Source organism: Amblyomma maculatum, chromosome 1, assembly GCF_055883805.1.
Source record: "Amblyomma maculatum isolate TAMU_Amacu chromosome 1, ASM5588380v1, whole genome shotgun sequence".
Taxonomy (NCBI): Eukaryota; Metazoa; Arthropoda; class Arachnida; order Ixodida; family Ixodidae; genus Amblyomma; species Amblyomma maculatum.
Genome location: NC_139344.1, coordinates 293,307,168 through 293,327,196, shown reverse-complemented (window position 1 = coordinate 293,327,196; position 20,029 = coordinate 293,307,168). Strand labels below are relative to the sequence as shown.

At 48.3% G+C, this 20,029-nt stretch overlaps 2 protein-coding genes across 2 annotated transcripts; both read left to right on the top strand.

Moving 5' to 3' along the window:
• Positions 1-950: 950 nt before the first annotated feature.
• Positions 951-2,149, top strand: LOC146206810 (uncharacterized). Its single transcript, XM_084587061.1, has one exon. It carries the CDS (start codon positions 983-985, stop codon positions 2,147-2,149), a length of 1,167 nt encoding a protein of 388 aa, XP_084443187.1. The 5' UTR covers positions 951-982.
• Positions 2,150-15,097: 12,948 nt separating this feature from the next.
• LOC146206809 (uncharacterized) lies at positions 15,098-18,367 on the top strand. Its single transcript, XM_084575703.1, has 2 exons — positions 15,098-15,867; positions 18,361-18,367. The coding sequence occupies exons 1-2, from the start codon at positions 15,098-15,100 to the stop codon at positions 18,365-18,367; spliced, it is 777 nt and encodes a 258-aa protein (XP_084431829.1).
• The last annotated feature ends 1,662 nt before the right edge of the window (positions 18,368-20,029 follow it).

Sequence of the window (20,029 nt, the reverse complement as noted above, 5' to 3'; positions counted from 1 at the left end):
TGCATTCTTGTCCCATTGCCCTCGCACAGTTCTGTTTTGTTATAACCATGAACCGACTAGCCCAACATCACATCTTAATGGATTACATTTCCTCTACTCTGGGCTCAACCACTCCTCCTATTAACACGGGAAAAACGGCGACTACCTGTGTGAACTTCATTGCTCTGCCAACATTCCAGTCAGGAGTCTGCGTCTTTGTGTGTGTGCATTCGTGCCTTCTTGTCCCGTTGCCTTCGCGAAGTTCTGTTTTGTTGTAACCATGAACCGACTAGCCCAACATTATGCATTACAGGATTACATTTCTTCTACTCTGGGCTCTATCACTCCGCCTATGAACAAGGGACAAACGGCAACCAGCTATGTGAACCTCATTGCGCTGTGAACATGCCAGTCAAGGGTCTGCACTTTGTGTGTGTGTATTCGTGACGTCTTGTCCTGTTGCCTTCGCGCAGTTCTGTTTTGTTATAACCACGAACCCACTAACTCAAAATCAAGTCTTACCGGATTAGATTTCTTCTACTCTGGGCTCAACCACTCCGCCTATGAACAAGGGACAAACGGCAACCACCAATGTCGACCTCATTGCTCTGTCAACATGCCAATCAAGAGTCTGCGCTTTTTTGTCTGTGTGTTCGGGCCTTCTTGCCGAGTTGCCTTCGTGAAGTTCTGTTTTGTTATATCCATGAACCGACTAGCCCAACATCACATCTTACTGGATTACATTTCTTCTACTCTGGGCTCAACCACTCCTCCTATCAACGAGGGATAAACGGCAACCACCTATGTGAATCTCATGGCTCTCTTAACATGCCAGCCAAGAGTCTGCACTTTGTGTGTGTGTATTAGTGCCTTCTTGTCCCGTTGCCTTCGCGCAGTTCTGTTTTGTTATACCCATGAACCGACTAGCCCAGCATCACGTCTTACTGGAGGTGGGCTCGGTGGCTGTGCCACAACACAGTTCTCTAATCCGCTCGTCTTCGCCATGCAGGTGCTCTCGCCCCTCATCGTCTGCGTCATGCTCCCTGGCATGTTTTGCGCTCCCTGGTCGAGCGCGATCGAGCATGCGCCCCTGCACGACGCATTTTACGGAGGTCCCATCAACAAGGCAACCAAAAACGCCCCTTTTCCTGCAATATCGGCTCAAAACAACTGGATCCTCAGACCAGGTTGGAAGGCCCCATCGTCAGCGACTACATTCAACGTGTCAACTATAAACGAACAGCGACCGTCACCGGCACTCTGTGGGCTCGGTGGCTGTGCCACAACACAGTTCTCTAATTCGCTCGTCTTCGCCATGCAGTTTGGTGGCCATTACAGTCTATTTTCAAAGAAAACGAGTAACTATTCTTTGGTGCAGCTCCCGAGCCCTCAGTGCTGCCTTGCTATCAGTGTTGAGTGTCTTCACGTTCATTCTTTGTTACTGTCTTGTGGTGATATTGAGAGCAACCCCGGTCCTGACAAGCTAGACATTATTATTGACGAACTAAAAAAGATGTCTTCTGGCCAAACCAAATTAGTAACTGAAGTGCAGGAGCTTAAGAGCCAACTGCTCTCAATGGACCAAAAAATGGCAGATTTCACCACCCGTCTCAGCACTTTAGAAACTCACTGCGGAAATCTGTCTACAATGCGCACTGACCTAGAAGCAATCCAAACCACTACGACCGAAACGACTCACCTAGTTAGTGTGCTAGAGGCTCGCCTGGAAGACGTTGAAAACCGCTCCCGGCGAAACAACCTAGATTTCTATGGTTTACCTGATACCAACCCCTCTGAAACATATTCGCAATCCGAAGAAATAATCACTCACCACTGCTCTCAATACCTTGATATCCAGTTAAGCCCGATCGAAATTGAACGTGCTCACCGCCTCGGAAGACACTCTCAGGATCGGCAACGCCCGATTATCGTCAAATTTACATCCTTCAAAACAAAAGAATCTGTTCTTTCCAAAGGTCCAAAGTTCAAAGATACAGGCTTCAGCGTAGGTGAAGATTTTTCACGCCGCGTCCAGAATTGCCGAAAACAGCTTATAACTTTCGCTAAGGCAAAGTCTGTGTCTTATTCCGTGCGGTTTAAAACGCTGCATATTGGCCCAAAGCGTTACATTTTTGATGAAAGTTCTGAAACTGTTAAAGAAATATCTTAACAATCAACTCACTCCTGCCGGCCACCGCATTATTCTCCACCTACTCCTCGTACCAACTTTTCCCTATCGGTTATCTTTACTAACATCCGCAGCTTCTTGCCGAAACGCGATATCGTGTCAAACCTTATTTCATCATCAGGCAGCGATCTACTTGTATTAACCGAAACGTGGTTGAACAGCGATATAAATGACTCAGAGATCTTGTTTGATTTGCCAAATTTTCGTCTTTTTCGCGCCGATAGGAAAGAAGCCCGCGGAGGGGGAGTTCTAATTGCCGTCAACGAACAGTTATCATGCTCCGTCATCAATGTCTGCTCGGACTTGGAAATACTATGGCTCATGTGCCGTGCTTCACCCCTGACACTTCTAATTGGGGTGTGCTATAGACCGCCTCGAAGTAGTCCCGACTTTCCTCGCAAGCTTCACAACATCCTAAATCAACTGGTTTCAAAGCACCCTAGGGCACATATCCTCCTATTTGGGGATTTCAACTACCCCAATATCGACTGGAATAGTCAACCTCAGCCCATGGTCAGTCAGGAAGAGTCGAGACAATTCCTTGATGTCTGTCTTTTGACCCAATTAGTATCTGAACCAACACGTGTCGCAGGAGAAGCAGCTAACACTCTAGACCTCATTCTGACCACTCATCCAGATAGCTTAGAATCCCTTACGTACCTCCGCGAAATCAGCGACCATAAAGTAATTCATGCCACTTTCAGCTTTACACCTGTGTTAGAAGAACCTTCCCGGAAATGTATTATGCTCTACGACAAGGGAAACTACGAAGCAATCAGCAATGAATTAAATAACTTCTTGTCAATGTTTGAAACATCCTTTCATAGCAGAAGTGTAAATGAAAACTGGACACTCTTCAAACATAAAATGACGTAACCAATACATATATCCCGACGTGCAGTTTTAGGAAGCGTAATCAGAAGCCGTGGTTCACCAAAACACTAAAAAGACTCTAAAATAAGCAAAAACGCGCATTTCGTACAGCGAAGCGACAAGGAAGCCCAAATGCGTGGGTAAAATACCATGAAGTTGAACACTTGTACTTGGCCGCGATTGTTAAAGCTAAGCGCTCCTTCTACGAAGTCGACCTACCAAAAATGATAGTCGATAACCCCAAAAAATTCTGGAAAGTGATAAACCCAAAAGAAACGCGCGCTATCACCCTCACTAACAATGCCGGTGTTACAATGACTGGTACCGAATGTGCAAACGCATTTAACACTGCTTTTTTGTCCGTTTTTACTGACGAATCCGAATTGCCCTGTTCTACATTACCACTTGTTATCAACACAGCCATGGAACCCATAACTTTCAACAGTAGCCGAATTTCATGCATAATTGATAAAATAAAGAACTCATCCGCTGCCGGCATAGATGATATTGTAACCCGCGCTAATCGTGTCAGTTCTGGAGGGAGAAGAAGACGAAGTTCTGCGGAGTGCGCGTGTTTCTGGGACGCCGCTGCTTTTGCCTGGTAAAACGCCTGCTCTCTGCCTCCTGTACCTCAACCCCGTCCTTTGACTCTGTCCTTCTGGACTGCCGTCCGGGTAGCGATAGAACCCGTGACATTCTGGTGGAGACGCGGGGTAAATGCATCACAGCCCCTCAAAACCCGCTACACTGAGTTCGCCCCCAAGTCTCAGCCGCTGCCCCTTCGACGAGGAGGCCGAGATACGTGCCAGCCGGCGACTTCAAGGGCTTACCCCTGAATTTGGTTTGTTGCCGAACTCAGGCTCTTGACTACTTACAATGGCCCGGAGTACCACGACCCAATGTCAACAGACGGACTCGTTTCTTGCACCGTCCGTGGTGTACCTACCGATGGCTCCTCGAGCGGCTGCCACGTTCCATGGCGATGCCTCCGAAGATGTGGAGGATTGGCTGGAGCAGTACGAACGTGTGGCCCGCCACAATGGCTGGAATGCCGAAAACTGTCTTCAGAATTTGTATTTCTGCCTGGACAGTACGGCTCGGCCCTGGTTCGAAAACCACGAGGCCTCCCTTACATCCTGGGACACCTGTAAGGAAGAGCTGCGACGGACGTTCGCCAATCAGTATCGGCGACAGCGAGCAGAAGACCTTCTGCAAACGAGAGTACAACGACCCGACGAAACTGTAACGAGTTTTGTTCAAGACGTCCTACGACTTAGCTCCCGTGCCGACCCCCGTGCCACCGAGGAAAAAAAGGTGCGTGCACTTATGCGGGGCGTCAAGAGTGACATTTTCGGCGGGCTTATTCGTGATCCGCCGACTACAGTGGCACAATTTGTAAATGAGGCGACGAACATCGAGGGAGCCTTGGTTACGCGAGCGGACCATTATCGTCGCCTTGCTGGAGGTCCCAGCGTTTCCAACCTTTCAGCTGCTCGCTTTCCTGTCGGTTCCCTCGACACCGTAAACCTACGCGAGATCATCCGCGAAGTTGTACGCGTGGAAATACGGCAGCTGCTTCCGCCTGCTGATGGTACGGCATCCTGCGCCCTCACGGATGCTGTCCGCGAAGAAGTACAACGTGCCCTTTATCCACAGTGCTCCGTTGCTTCTTCACCTACTCAGCCAATTGAGTCGTACGCGTCCGTTGCTAGTCGCCCGCCGCCGCAGCAGCCACCACCGCCGCCTGCTCGCCGTCAGTACTTGCCTGCACAACCCCGTGTCCCTGTGTACGATCTTCGTCCGCAGCAGCAATGGATGAGCAAGGCTGACGCGTGGAGGACAACCGACCAACGCCCACTATGCTTCCACTGCGGAGAAGCAGGCCACGTCTACCGTCGCTGCCCTTACCGCGAGCTTGGTCTTCGCGGTTTCCAGCGGAATGCTTCCCGCCCGGAGTTCGGCGAGCAACCCCGCGACATCGCGGACTATCTGCGCCGTTCACCACCACCCGACCGGTCTTCACGTCGCGACCTTCGCTCGACACCATCCCGCCGGTACGATTCTCCCCTTCGCAGCAATCGACGGCAAAGCCTGTCCCCTCATCGGGAAAACTAAGCCCGGCGACGTCTGGAGGTGACGTTGCCGAACCCGTTTCTGTTAAAGAGCCTCCACGTTTTTCGCCCCGCTCCCCCACGCGAACCGACGATCAACCTGACGACCTTCCCGACGAACTTCGCGCCGAACTTCTCGCCGAACTTCCCGCCGAGCTTCCCGCCGAGCTTTCCGACGAGCTTTCTGACCAACTTCACGACGAACTCCCCGACGGAGCTTCCGACGACCGTCGCGCAACAGTGTACAATAACCTCGATGTTGTGATCGACGGATACGACGTGACGGCACTCGTTGACACCGGTGCAGACTATTCTGTTATGAGTGGGGAGCTATGCCGCCGACTTCGCAAAGTAACGACGCAGTGGGATGGCCCCGATATCAGAACCGCTGGAGGCCACCTCGTGAGACCAATCGGCAGATGCACTGCTCGTATTGAGATTAACGGTCTCAGGTGCCCGGTTACCTTTGTTGTACTATCGAAATGTTCCAGAGACATTATTCTCGGCATGGATTTTTTGAGTGATTGCAGCGCTGTAATCGACGTTACCGACCGCCGCCTCACGCTTCGTCAACCTCGATATACCTCGGCGCAAACAAAGCCCCAAGTTTGCACGGCACGCATCTTGGCGGAGCACGTAACCGTACCGCCCCAGTCTAGCGTATTTCTCCCTGTCACGTCCGACCACGTTGCTTCTGGCGAAGTTCTGCTGGAAGGAAGTGCTCAACTGCTTCTGGAACGGGGTCTTGGTGTTGCTCGAGGTATCGCGCAGCTGGATACTGGCTGCGTACACGTCCTAGTCACCAACTTTTGTGGCACTCCACAGCGCCTTACGAAAGGCACAGCTCTCGGTACCATGGAGAGCATTACCGCCCCTATTCAAGTTGTTGCCCTGTCCGAAGGTGCTTGCTCATCCTCTTCGCAGCAGAACGATGCACCTTTGGGTGTAAGCATTGCACCCAATCTCTCTGTGAGCGAGAGGGCCGAATTGATAGCGCTGCTTGCAGAATTCCAAGACTGCTTCTCTACGTCATCCGGAGTTCGCCAGACGACCATTGCCAAACACAGAATAATTACCGATGACGCTGCTCACCCTGTTCGTCAGTCGCCTTACCGAGTTTCTTTCAAAGAACGTGAAATTATTCAGAACCAAGTGCAAGAAATGCTGGCCGACGATATAATCCAACCCTCGCACAGCCCATGGGCAGCTCCAGTGGTACTAGTAAAGAAAAAGGATGGCTCTCTTCGATTCTGTGTTGACTATCGCCGTCTCAACAACGTCACCAAGAAGGATGTTTATCCCCTTCCTCGCATTGATGACGCACTTGGTCATCTACGACATGCCCGTTACTTTTCATCCATAGATCTGAAAAGTGGTTACTGGCAAATCGAAGTTGATGAGCGCGACCGAGAGAAGACTGCTTTTATCACCCCGGATGGTCTATATGAGTTTAAAGTGATGCCATTCGGCCTCTGTACCGCCCCAGCAACCTTTCAGCACGTTATGGACACCGTCTTGGCCGGACTGAAGTGGCAAACTTGTCTGGTCTACCTTGACGATGTTGTAATCTTCTCAAGCACGTTCTCCGATCATCTTCTTCGCCTGAGAGCAGTACTACAAGCTATAAGAAGCGCAGGCCTCACTCTGAAGCCAACAAAGTGCAAGTTTGCCTACGATGAATTAAACTTTCTTGGCCACGTCGTCAGCAGCGCGGGTATTTGTCCAGATCCCGATAAAACAGCCGCCGTCACCTCCTTTCCTACACCATCGGACAAGAACGCTGTACGGAGGTTTCTGGGCCTCTGTGCTTACTATAGGCGCTTTGTTCCCAATTTTTCTCATGTCGCTGCACCACTTACTCATCTCACGAAGGAGAACGTCGCCTTCCAGTGGTCGGATGAACAGCAGCGTGCATTCGACCGCCTTAAACAAAGCTTACAGACCTCCCCTGTACTCGGGCACTTTGACCAGGACGCCGAGACTGAAGTTCATACAGACGCCAGCAACAAGGGCCTCGGAGCCGTGCTCATTCAAAACCAGAACGGGACCGAGCGTGTAATCGCTTACGCTAGTCGAACATTATCGAAGGCGGATACTAACTACTCGACCACTGAAAAAGAATGCCTCGCGGTAGTTTGGGCGATTAATAAGTTCAGACCCTACTTGTACGGACGCCCATTTCAGGTGGTTACCGACCATCACTCTCTATGTTGGCTGAGCACTCTGAGAGACCCTTCAGGGCGACTTGCACGGTGGGCCCTTCGGTTGCAAGAATTCGATGCTACAATAGTTTATAAGTCCGGTCGCAGGCACACAGATTCTGACTGCCTCTCGAGAGCCCCTATAGAATCAGCATCTGACGGTAAAGACGACGAGTATGAAGATGCTTTTATAGGTACCATAAGCACGGTCGATATGGCAGCACGGCAGCGACACGACACTGAACTCCGTGAAGTAATCGCCCATCTGGAAGGTCAAGAAGGCACCATTCCACGCGTCTTCTTGCGCGTTCTACCCGCATTACGTCTTCGCAACAATGTGCTATACAAAAAGAGCTTCGCAGCGAGTGCGAGGTCTTGGCTACTGGTTATTCCGGCTGACCTATGTAATGAAATTATGGACGGCTGTCATGACGACCCAACTTCCGAGCATTTGGGATACAGCCGAACACTCGCACGAATTCGTTCCAAGTATTACTGGCCTCAACTTGCTAAGACTGTTCGTCACTATACCAGGACCTGCCGCGAATGTCAAAGACGTAAGACTCCGCCCGTACAACCCGCAGGACATCTTCACCCTATTCCGCCGCCTATGACTCCGTTCCTGCAGGTAGGCATGGACCTGCTAGGACCTTTCCCTACGTCCAACTCGGGACACCGCTGGATTGCTGTTGCAACGGATTACCTCACACAGTATGCTGAATCGCGAGATTTACCTTCTGCAACAGCGGCTGATGTAGCGAAGTTTTTCGTCGAGTCCATCGTCCTGCGTCACGGTGCTCCCGAAGTCTTGATCACAGATCGCGGTGCCGCGTTCGTGTCCCAGCTAATGGCGGAGATCTTGCGTTTAAGCAACACGCACCACCGCAAAACTACAGCATACCACCCCCAAACGAATGGGCTCACAGAGCGCCTTAATAAGACTACGGCCGACATGATATCTATGTATGTGGACGTCGAGCACGACATTCTCCCCTACGTAACTTTCGCTTACAACACCGCAACTCAGGAAACAACCGGGTTTTCGCCGTTCCGCCTGGTGCATGGCCGAGAGGTGATTACCATGCTTGACTCCATGCTTCCCCATGAGCCGGAGGCCTACTCGTACGACGATGTCCAACTGGTAACCCAGCACGCAGAAGAAGCCCGACAGTTGGCACGACTACGCATCCAAGACCGCCAGCACGTCGATGCACGCAGGTACAACCTCCGGCATCGTGAAGTTCATTTTGCACCTGGTGATAAAGTGTGGTTGTGGACTCCCGTTCGCCGTCGCGGTCTCAGCGAGAAGCTGCTAAAACGTTACTTTGGCCCACACGAGGTCGTTCGCCGTATAAGCGACGTAAATTACGAGGTGATTCCGATTGTTCCAAGCCCATCTCGTCGGCCCCCTCATCCTGAAGTGGTGCATGTGGTTCGCCTCAAAACTTACTGTGAACGCTAGAACCACGTATTCTGACTCTGAGCTCTGCTCGATTTAACGTTTCAGTTACGCTGGAGCGCGCATCGGGACGATGCGCCTTTCAGGGGGAGGAGTAGTGTAACCCGCGCTAATCGTGTCAGTTCTGGAGGGAGAAGAAGACGAAGTTCTGCGGAGTGCGCGTGTTTCTGGGACGCCGCTGCTTTTGCCTGGTAAAGCGCCTGCTCTCTGCCTCCTGTGCCCCATCCCCGTCCTTTGACTCTGTCCTTCTGGACTGCCGTCCGGGTAGCGATAGAACCCGTGACAATATAAACTCAAAAATTTTAAAGAACGCAAAACTAGCTTGCTCCAGTATCCTTTGTGCACTGTTTACGCAATCATTGTCTGAAGGAACCACACCTGACGACTGGAAAGTGGGGAAGGTCGTTCCCATCCACAAAACAGGTACTACTGATTCACCTCTTAATTATCGCCCTATTTCATTAACAAGTGTACCCTGCAAATTAATGGAACATGACATTTACAGCCAAATCATACAATTCCTAGATTCCAATCACTTCTTCCATCCGTCCCAGCATGGATTTCGGAAAGGATTTTCCTGCGAAACTCTGCTAGCCATTTTTCTTCATGACATTCACGCACACCTTGACACTAACCTACAAACTGATGCCATATTCCTAGACTTTGCTAAGGCTTTCGACAAAGTACCTCATCAACGCTTGCTTCTCAAACTCTCTCAGCTGAACCTAAATCCAAACATCATCGCGTGGATTAAAGAATTCCTCACGCATCGTCCTCAGTCTGTCTTCATTAATAATCAGCCCTCCCACCCGCTTCCAGTAACCTCAGGCGTCCCGCAGGGTTCCGTTCTCGGTCCTTTGCTGTTCCTTATTTAAATTAACGACCTACCCCAGCATGTATCTTGTCATATCCGTCTGTTTGCTGATGACTGCGTTATTTATCGTTCAATCACTAACCCTTCTGACCAAGAATCCCTACAGGCTGACCTAAACCATGTGCAAAACTGGTGTTTGCAGGGGCTGATGACACTCAACCCTAACAAATGTAAGTATATGTCTTTTCACCGCCGCCGAAATCCTTTTGTTTTCCAGTACACAATTTCTAACTCGTCTGTCGACCTCGTCCAGTCGTACAAATACTTAGGTATCACCATTTCTAACGATTTATCCTGGCGTCTGCATGTGACTAACCTGATATCATCAGCTAATAAAACACTCGGCTCCTTGAAACGTCACCTGCCGGATGCCCCTCAACATGTAAGACTACAAGCATACATTTCACTCATCAGAACTAAACTGGAATTCGCATCGGCCATCTGGAACCCTCACCAAGCATATCTAAAAAACGCCCTCGAAGCTGTGCAGAACAGGGCCACCAGATTCATTCATTCCTCGTATTCATACGACGTTAGCATATCATCTCTAAAATTGAAATCAGGTCTATCTAATCTTTCTGCTCGCCGTCGCACTGCCAGTCTCGTTTTATTTCACAAGTTTTGTTATTCGCCACTCACACAAGAACTCTACATCTGCGCACCCCCGCCGCGCAGATCCCATCGCATCAGTCACCCTCTTCAAGTTTTGCGCCCACGTGCCCGTACCACTGTTTTCTCTAATTCATTTTTTTGCCGAGTAGCAGCTGACTGGAACGGCCTTCCTCACGATATCGCTGCCATCACCTGCCCTGGAACATTCATGACTGCATTGAACACCTGTACCTCATAAAAACCCACCCCTTATGTAACACCCCGCAAGGGGTCTTTAAGTTAAATAAAGTGATGTGATGTGATGTGATGATTACATTTCTTCTACTCTGGGCTCCACTACTCCTCCTATCAATAAGGGACAAACGGCAACAACCTATGTCAACCTAAATGCTCTGTCAACATGCCAGTCAAGTGTCTGCGCTTCTTGTGTGTGTGTATTCTTGCCTTCTTGTCCTGTTGCCTTCGCGCAGTTCTGTTTTGTTGTAACCATCAACCGACTAGCCCAGCATCATGTCTTACTGTATTACATTTCTTCTACTCTTGGCTCAACCACTCCTCCTATTATCAAGGGACAAACAGCAACCACCTATGTGAACCTCATTGCTCTGTCAACATGCCAGTCAAGACTGCGCTTTGTGTGTGTGTGTGTGTGTATTCGTGCCTTCTTCTCCCGTTGCCTTCGCGCATGTCTGTTTTGTTATAACACTGAACCGATTAGCCCAACATCACGACTTACTGGATTACATTTCTTCTACTCTGGCCTCTGCCACTCCTCCTATCGACAAGGGACAAACGGCAACTACCTGTGTCAACCTGATTGCTCTGTCAACATTCCAGTCAAGAGTCTGCACTTTGTGTGTGTGCATTCTTGCCTTCTTGTCCCGTTGCCTTCACGCATTTCTGTTTCATTATAACCATGAACCGACTAGCCCAACATCACGTCTCTCTGGATTGCATTTCTTCTACTCTGATCTCTATTACTCCTCCTATACACGAGGAACAAAGGGCTCGACCACTCCTCCTATCAACAAGGGACAAACGGCAGCCACATATTTGAACCTCATTGCTGTGTCAACATGCCAATGGAGAGTCTGTGCTTCGCGTGTGTGTATTCGTGCCTTCGCGCAGTTCTGTTTCGTTGTAACCATGAACCGACTAGCCCAACATCATGTCTTACTGTATTACATTTCTTCTACTCTTGGCTCAACCACTCCTCCTATTATCAAGGGACAAACAGCAACCACCTATGTGAACCTCATTGCTCTGTCAACATGCCAGTCAAGAGTCTGTGCTTTGTGTGTGTGTATTCGTGCCTTCTTGTCCCGTTGAATTCGCGCAGTTCGGTTTTGTTATACCAATGAACCGAGTAGCCCAACATCACCACTAACTGGGTTACATTTCTTCTACTCTGGGCTCTACCACTCCTCCTATCAACAAGGGACAAACGGCAACCACCTGTGTCAACCTGATTGCTCTGTGAACATTCCAGTCAAGAGCCTGCACTTTGTGTGTGTGTGCATTCTTGGCTTCTTGTCCCGTTGCCTTCGCGCAGTTCTGTTTTATTATAACCATGAACCGACCAGCCCAACATCACGTCTCTCTGGATTGCATTTCGTCTACTCTGATCTCTATCACTCCTCCTATACACGAGGAACAAAGGGCTCAACCACTCCTCCTATCAACAAGGGACAAACGGCAACCACATGTGTGAACCTCATTGCTGTGTCAACATGCCAGTCAAGAGTCCGTGCTTCGCGTGTGTGTATTCGTACCTTCTTGTCCCGTTGCCTTCTCACAGTTCTGTTTTTTTTGTAACAATGAAACGACAAGCCCCAATATCATGTCTTACTGGATTATATTTGTTCTGCTCTGGGCTCAACCACTCCTCCTATCAACAAGGGACAAACGGCAACCTCCTATGTGAACCTCATTGCTCTGTCAACATGCCAGTCAAGAGTCTGCGCTTTATATGTGTGTATTCGTGCCTTCTTGACCCGTTGCCTTCGCGCAGTTCTGTTTTGTTATAACCATGAACCGACCATCCCAACATCACGTCTTACTGGTTTACATTTCTTCTGCTCTGGGCTCTACCACTGCTCCTATCAACAAGGGACAAACGGCAACTACCTATGTCAACCTCACTGCTCTGTCAACACGCCAGTCAAGAGTCTGCACTTTATGTGTGTGTATTTGTGACTTCTTGTCCCGTTGCCTTCGCGCAGTTCTGTTTTGTTATAACCATGAACTGACTAGCCAAACATCACGTCTTAGTGGATTACAATTCTACTCTGGGCTTAACCACTCTTCCTATACACAAAGGACAAACGGCAACCACCTATGTGAACCTCATTGCCCTGTCAACATGCCAGTCAAGAGTCTGTGCTTTGTGTGCGTGTATTCGTGCCTTCTTGTCCCGTAGCCTTCGCACAATTCTGTTTTGTTATAACCATGAACCGACTAGCCCAACATCATGTCTTACTGGATTACATTTCATCTACTCTGGGCTCTACCACTCCTCCTATGAACAAGGGACAAACGGCAAGCACCTATATGAACCTCATTGCTCTGTCAACATATAAGTCAAGAGTCTGCGCTTTTTGAGTGTGTATTCGTGCCTTCTTGTCCCGTTGCCTTCGGGCAGTTCTGGTTTGTTATAACCATGAACCGACTAGCCCAACATCATGTCTTATTGGATTACATTTCTTCTACTCTGGGCTCTACCACTCCTCCTATAAACAAGGGACAAACGGCAACCACCTATGTCAACCTCATTGCTCTGTCAACATACCGGTCAGGAGTCTGCGTCTTTGTGTGTGTGTATTCGTGCCTTCTTGTTCCGTTGCCTTCGCGCAGTTCTGTTTTGTTGTAACCATGAACCGACTAGCCCAACATCATGTCTTAAAGGATTACATTTCTTCTACTCTGGGCTCTATCACTCCGCCTATGAACAAGGGACAAACGGCAACCACCTATGTGAACCTCATTGCTGTGTCAGCATGCCAGTCAAGAGTCTGTGCTTTGTGTGTGTGCGTTCGTGCCTTCTTGTCTCGTTGCCTTCACGCAGTTCTCTTTTGTTAATACAATGAACCGACTAGCCCAACATCACGTCCTACTGGATTACATTTCTTCTTCTGTGGGCTCAACCACTCCTCCTATCAACGAGGGATAAACGGCAACCACCTATGTGAATCTCATTGCTCTCTTAACATGCCACTCAAGAGTCTGCACTTTGTGTGTGTGTATTAGTGCCTTCTTGTCCCATTGCCTTCGCGCAGTTCTGTTTTGTTATACCCATGAACCGACTAGCCCAACATCACGTCTTACTGCATTACATTTCTTCTACTCTGGGCTCTACCACTCCTCTTATAGAAAAGGGACAAATGGCAACCACCTATGTCAGCCTCAATGCTCTGTCAACTCGCCAGTCAATAGTCTGCGCTTTGTGTGTGTGTATTCGTGCATTCTTGTCCCATTGCCCTCGCACAGTTCTGTTTTGTTATAACCATGAACCGACTAGCCCAACATCACATCTTAATGGATTACTTTTCCTCTACTCTGGGCTCAACCACTCCTCCTATTAACACGGGAAAAACGGCAACTACCTATGCGAACTTCATTGCTCTGCCAACATGCCAGTCAGGAGTCTGCGTCTTTGTGTGTGTGCATTCGTGCCTTCTTGTCCCGTTGCCTTCGCGAAGTTCTGTTTTGTTGTAACCATGAACCGACTAGCCCAACATTATGCATTACAGGATTACATTTCTTCTACTCTGGGCTCTATCACTCCGCCTATGAACAAGGGACAAACGGCAACCAGCTTTGTGAACCTCATTGCTCTGTGAACATGCCAGTGAAGAGTCTGTGCTTTGTGTGTGTGTATTCGTGCCTTCCTGTCCCGTTGCTTTCGCGCTGTTCTGTTTTGTTATAACAATGAACCGACTAGCCCAACATCATGTCTTACTGGAATACATTTCTTCTACTCTGGGCTCTACCACTCCTCTTAAAGAAAAGGGACAAACGGCAACCACCTGTGTCAACCTGATTGCTCTGTCAACATTCCTGTCAAGAGCCTGCTCTTTGTGTGTGTGCAAAGCCCAATATCATGTCTTACTGATTTACATTTCTTTTACTCTGGGCTCTACCACTCCTACTATCAACAAGGGACAAACGGCAACCACCTATGTCAACCTCACTGCTGTGTCAACACGCCAGTCAAGAGTCTGCACTTTGTGTGTGTGTATTCGTGACGTCTTGTCCCGTTGCCTTCGCGCAGTTCTGTTTTGTTATAACCACGAACCCACTAACTCAAAATCAAGTCTTACCGGATTAGATTTCTTCTACTCTGGGCTCAACCACTCCGCCTATGAACAAGGGACAAACGGCAACCACCAATGTCGACCTCATTGCTCTGTCAACATGCCAATCAAGAGTCTGCGCTTTTTTGTCTGTGTGTTCGTGCCTTCTTGCCGAGTTGCCTTCGCGAAGTTCTGTTTTGTTATATCCATGAACCGACTCGCCCAACATCACATCTTACTGGATTACATTTCTTCTACTCTTGGCTCAACCACTCCTCCTATCAACGAGGGATAAACGGCAACCACCTATGTGAATCTCATTTCTCTCTTAACATGCCAGCCAAGAGTCTGCACTTTGTGTGTGTGTATTAGTGCCTTCTTGTCCCGTTGCCTTCGCGCAGTTCTGTTTTGTTATACCCATGAACCGACTAGCCCAACATCACGTCTTACTGGAGGTGGGCTCGGTGGCTGTGCCACAACACAGTTCTCTAATCCGCTCGTCTTCGCCATGCAGGTGCTCTCGCCCCTCATCGTCTGCGTCATGTTCCCTGGCATGTTTTGCGCTCCCTGGTCGAGCGCGATCGAGCATGCGCCCCTGCACGACGCATTTTACGGAGGTCCCATCAACAAGGCAACCAAAAACGCCTCTTTTCCTGCAATATCGGCTCAAAACAACTGGATCCTCAGACCAGATTGGAAGGCCCCATCGTCAGCGACTACATTCAACGTGTCAACTCTAAACGAACAGCGACCGTCACCGGCACTCTGTGGGCTCGGTGGCTGTGCCACAACACAGTTCTCTAATCCGCTCGTCTTCGCCATGCAGGTTGGTGGCCATTACAGTCTCTTTTCAAAGAAAACGAGTAACTATTCTTTGGTGCAGCTCCCGAGCCCTCAGTGCTGCCTTGCTATCAGTGTTGAGTGTCTTCACGTTGTTCATTCTTTGTTACTGTCGTGTGGTGATATTGAGAGCAACCCCGGTCCTGACAAGCTAGACATTATTATTGACGAACTAAAAAAGATGTCTTCTGGCCAGACCAAATTAGTAACTGAAGTGCAGGAGCTTAAGAGCCAACTGCTCTCAATGGACCAAAAAATGGCAGATTTCACCACCCGTCTCAGCACTTTAGAAACTCACTGCGGAAATCTGTCTACAATGCGCACTGACGTAGAAGCAATCCAAACCACTACGACCCTGGAAGACATTGAAAACCGCTCCCGGCGAAACAACCTAATTTTCTATGGTTTACCTGATGCCAACCCCTCTGAAACCTATTCGCAATCCCAAGAAATAATCACTCACCACTGCTCTCAATACCTTGATATCCAGTTAAGCCCAATCGAAATTGAACGTGCTCACCGCCTCGGAAGACACTCTCAGGATCGGCAACGCCCGATTATCGTCAAATTTACATCCCTCAAAACAAAAGAATCAGTTCTTTCCAAAGGTCCAGAGTTCAAAGATACAGGCTTCAGCGTAGGTGAAGATTTTTCACGCCGCGTCCAGAATTGCCGAAAACAGCTTATAACTTTCGCTAAGGCAAAGTCTGTGTCTTATTCCGTGCGGTTTAAAACGCTGCATATCGGCCCAAAGCGTTACATTTTTGATGAAAGTTCTGAAACTGTTAAAGAAACATCTTAACAATCAACTCACCCCTGCCGGCCACCACATTATTCCCCACCTACTCCTCGTACCAACTTTTCCCTATCAGTTATCTTTACTAACATCCGCAGCTTCTTGCCGAAACGCGATATCGTGTCAAACCTTATTTCATCATCAGGCAGCGATCTACTTGTATTAACCGAAACGTGGTTGAACAGCGATATAAATTACTCAGAGATCTTGTTTGATTTGCCAAATTTTCGTCTTTTTCGCGCCGATAGGAAAGAAGCCCGCGGAGGGGGAGTTCTAATTGCCGTCAACGAACAGTTATCATGCTCCGTCATCAATGTCTGCTCGGACTTGGAAATACTATGGCTCATGTGCCGTGCTTCACCCCTGACACTTCTAATTGGGGTGTGCTATAGACCGCCTCGAAGTAGTCCCGACTTTCCTCGCAAGCTTCACAACATCCTAAATCAACTGGTTTCAAAGCACCCTAGGGCACATATCCTCCTATTTGGGGATTTCAACTACCCCAATATCGACTGGAATAGTCAACCTCAGCCCATGGTCAGTCAGGAAGAGTCGAGACAATTCCTTGATGTCTGTCTTAATTTTAATTTGACCCAATTAGTATCTGAACCAACACGTGTCGCAGGAGAAGCAGCTAACACTCTAGACCTCATTCTGTCCACTCATCCAGATAGCTTAGAATCCCTTACGTACCTCCGCGAAATCAGCGACCATAAAGTAATTCATGCCGCTTTCAGCTTTACACCTGTGTTAGAAGAACCTTCCCGGAAAACTATTATGCTCTACGACAAGGGAAACTACGAAGCAATCAGCAATGAATTAAATAACTTCTTGTCAATGTTTGAAACATCCTTTCATAGCAGAAGTGTAAATGAAAACTGGACACTCTTCAAACATAAAATGACGTAACCAATACATATATCCCGACGTGCAGTTTTAGGAAGCGTAATCAGAAGCCGTGGTTCACCAAAACACTAAAAAGACTCTAAAATAAGAAAAAATGCGCATTTCGTACAGCGAAGCGACAAGGAAGCCCAAATGCGTGGGTAAAATACCATGAAGTTGAACACTTGTACTTGGCCGCGATTGTTAAAGCTAAGCGCTCCTACTACGAAGTCGACCTACCAAAAATGATAGTCGATAACCCCAAAAAATTCTGGAAAGTGATAAACCCAAAAGAAACGCGCTATCACCTTCACTAACAATGCCGGTGTTACAATGACTGGTACCGAATGTGCAAACGCATTTAACACTGCTTTTTGTCCGATTTTACTGACGAATCCGAATTGCCCTGTTCTACATTACCACTTATCAACACAGCCATGGAACCCATAACTTTCAACAGTAGCCGAATTTCATGCATAATTGATAAAATAAAGAACTCATCCGCTACCGGCATAGATGATATAAACTCAAAAATTTTAAAGAACGCTAAACTAGCTTGCTCGAGTATCCTTTGTGCACTGTTTACGCAATCATTGTCTGAAGGAACCACACCTGACGACTGGAAAGTGGGGAAGGTCGTTCCCATCCACAAAACAGGTACTACTGATTCACCTCTTAATTATCGCCCTATTTCATTAACAAGTGTACCCTGCAAATTAATGGAACATGTCATTTACAGCCAAATCATACAATTCCTAGATTCCAATCACTTTTTCCATCCGTCCCAGCATGGATTTCGGAAAGGATTTTCCTGCGAAACTCAGCTAGCCATTTTTCTTCATGACATTCACGCCAACCTTGACACTAACCTACAAACTGATGCCATATTCCTAGACTTTGCTAAGGCTTTCGACAAAGTACCTCATCAACGCTTGCTTCTCAAACTCTCTCAGCTGAACCTAGATCCAAACATCATCGCGTGGATTAAAGAATTCCTCACGCATCGTTCTCAGTCTGTCTTCGTTAATAATTAGCCCTCCCACCCGCTTCCAGTAACCTCCGGCGTCCCGCAGGGTTCCGTTCTCGGTCCTTTGTTATTCCTTATTTACATTAACGACCTGCCCCAGCATGTATCTTGTCATATCCGTCTGTTTGCTGATGACTGCGTTATTTATCGTTCAATCACTAACCCTTCTGACCAAGAATCCCTACAGGCTGACCTAAACCATGTGCAAAACTGGTGTTTGCAGGGGCTGATGACACTCAACCCTAACAAATGTAAGTATATGTCTTTTCACCGCCGCCGAAATCCTTTTGTTTTCCAGTACACAATTTCTAACTCGTCTGTCGACCTCGTCCAGTCGTACAAATACTTAAGTATCACCATTTCTAACGATTTATCCTGGCGTCTGCATGTGACTAACCTGATATCATCAGCTAATAAAACACTCGGCTTCTTGAAACGTCACCTGCGGGATGCCCCTCAACATGTAACACTACAAGCATACATTTCACTCATCAGAACTAAACTGGAATTCGCATCGGCCATCTGGAACCCTCACCAAGCATATCTAACAAACGCCCTCGAAGTTTTGCAGAACAGGGCCACCAGATTCATTCATTCCTCGTATTCATACGACGTTAGCATATCATCTCTAAAATTGAAATCAGGTCTACCTAATCTTTCTGCTCGCCGCCGCACTGCCAGTCTCGTTTTATTTCACAAGTTTTTTTATTCGCCACTCACACAAGAACCCTACATCTGCGCACCCCCGCCGCGCAGATCCCATCGCATCAGTCACCCTCTTCAAGTTTTGCGCCCACGCGCCCGTACCACTGTTTCCTCTAATTCATTTTTTTGCCGAGTAGCAGCTGACTGGAACGGCCTTCCCCACGATATCGCTGCCATCACCTGCCCTGGAACATTCATGACTGCATTGAACACCTGTACTTCATAAAAACCCACCCCTTATGTAACACCCCGCAAGGGGTCTTTAAGTTAAATAAAGTGATGTGATGTGATGTGATGATTACATTTCTTCTACTCTGGGCTCCACTACTCCTCCTATCAATAAGGGCAACAACCAATGTCAACCTAATTGCTCTGTCAACATGCCAGTCAAGTGTCTGCGCTTCTTGTGTGTGTGTATGCGTGCCTTCTTGTCCCGTTGCCTTCGCGCAGTTCTGTTTTGTTATAACCATGAACCGACTAGCCCAACATCACGTCTTAGTGGATTACATTTCTTCTACTCTGGGCTCAAACACTCCTCAATCAACAAGGGACAAACGGCAACCACCTATGTCAACCTCATTGCTCTGTCAACATGCCAGTCAGGAGTCTGCGCTTTGTGTTTGTGTATTCGTGCCTTCTTGTCCTGTTGCCTTCGCGCAGTTCTGTTTTGTTGTAACCATGAACCGACTAGCCCAACATCATGTCATACAGGATTACATTTCTTCTACATTGGGCTCTATCACTCCGCCTATGAACAAGGGACAAACTGCAACCACCTATGTGAACCTCATTGCTCTGTCAACATGCCAGTGAAGAGTCTGTGCTTTGTGTGCGTGTATTCGTGCCTTCTTGTCCCGTTGCCTTTGTGCAGTTCTGTTTTGTTATACCCATAAACCGACCATCCCAACATCACGTCTTACTGGTTTACATTTTTTCTTCTCTGGGCTTTACCACTCCTCCTATCAACAAGGGACAAACGGCAACCACCTATGTTACCCTCACTGCTCTCTCAAAAACGCCAGTCAAGAGTCTGCACTTTGTATGTGTGTATTCGTGACTTCTTGTCCCGTTGCCTTCGCGCTGTTCTGTTTTGTTATAACCATGAACCGACTAACTCAACATCACGTCTTACGTAGATTACATTTGTTCTACTCTGGGCTCAACCACTCCACCTATGAACAAGGGAC

Coding starts and splice junctions, on each gene's coding strand:
- LOC146206809 (XM_084575703.1), top strand. CDS start 15,098: ATGCAGGTGCTCTCGCCCCTCATCGTCTGCGTCATGTTCCCTGGCATG.
- LOC146206810 (XM_084587061.1), top strand. CDS start 983: ATGCAGGTGCTCTCGCCCCTCATCGTCTGCGTCATGCTCCCTGGCATG.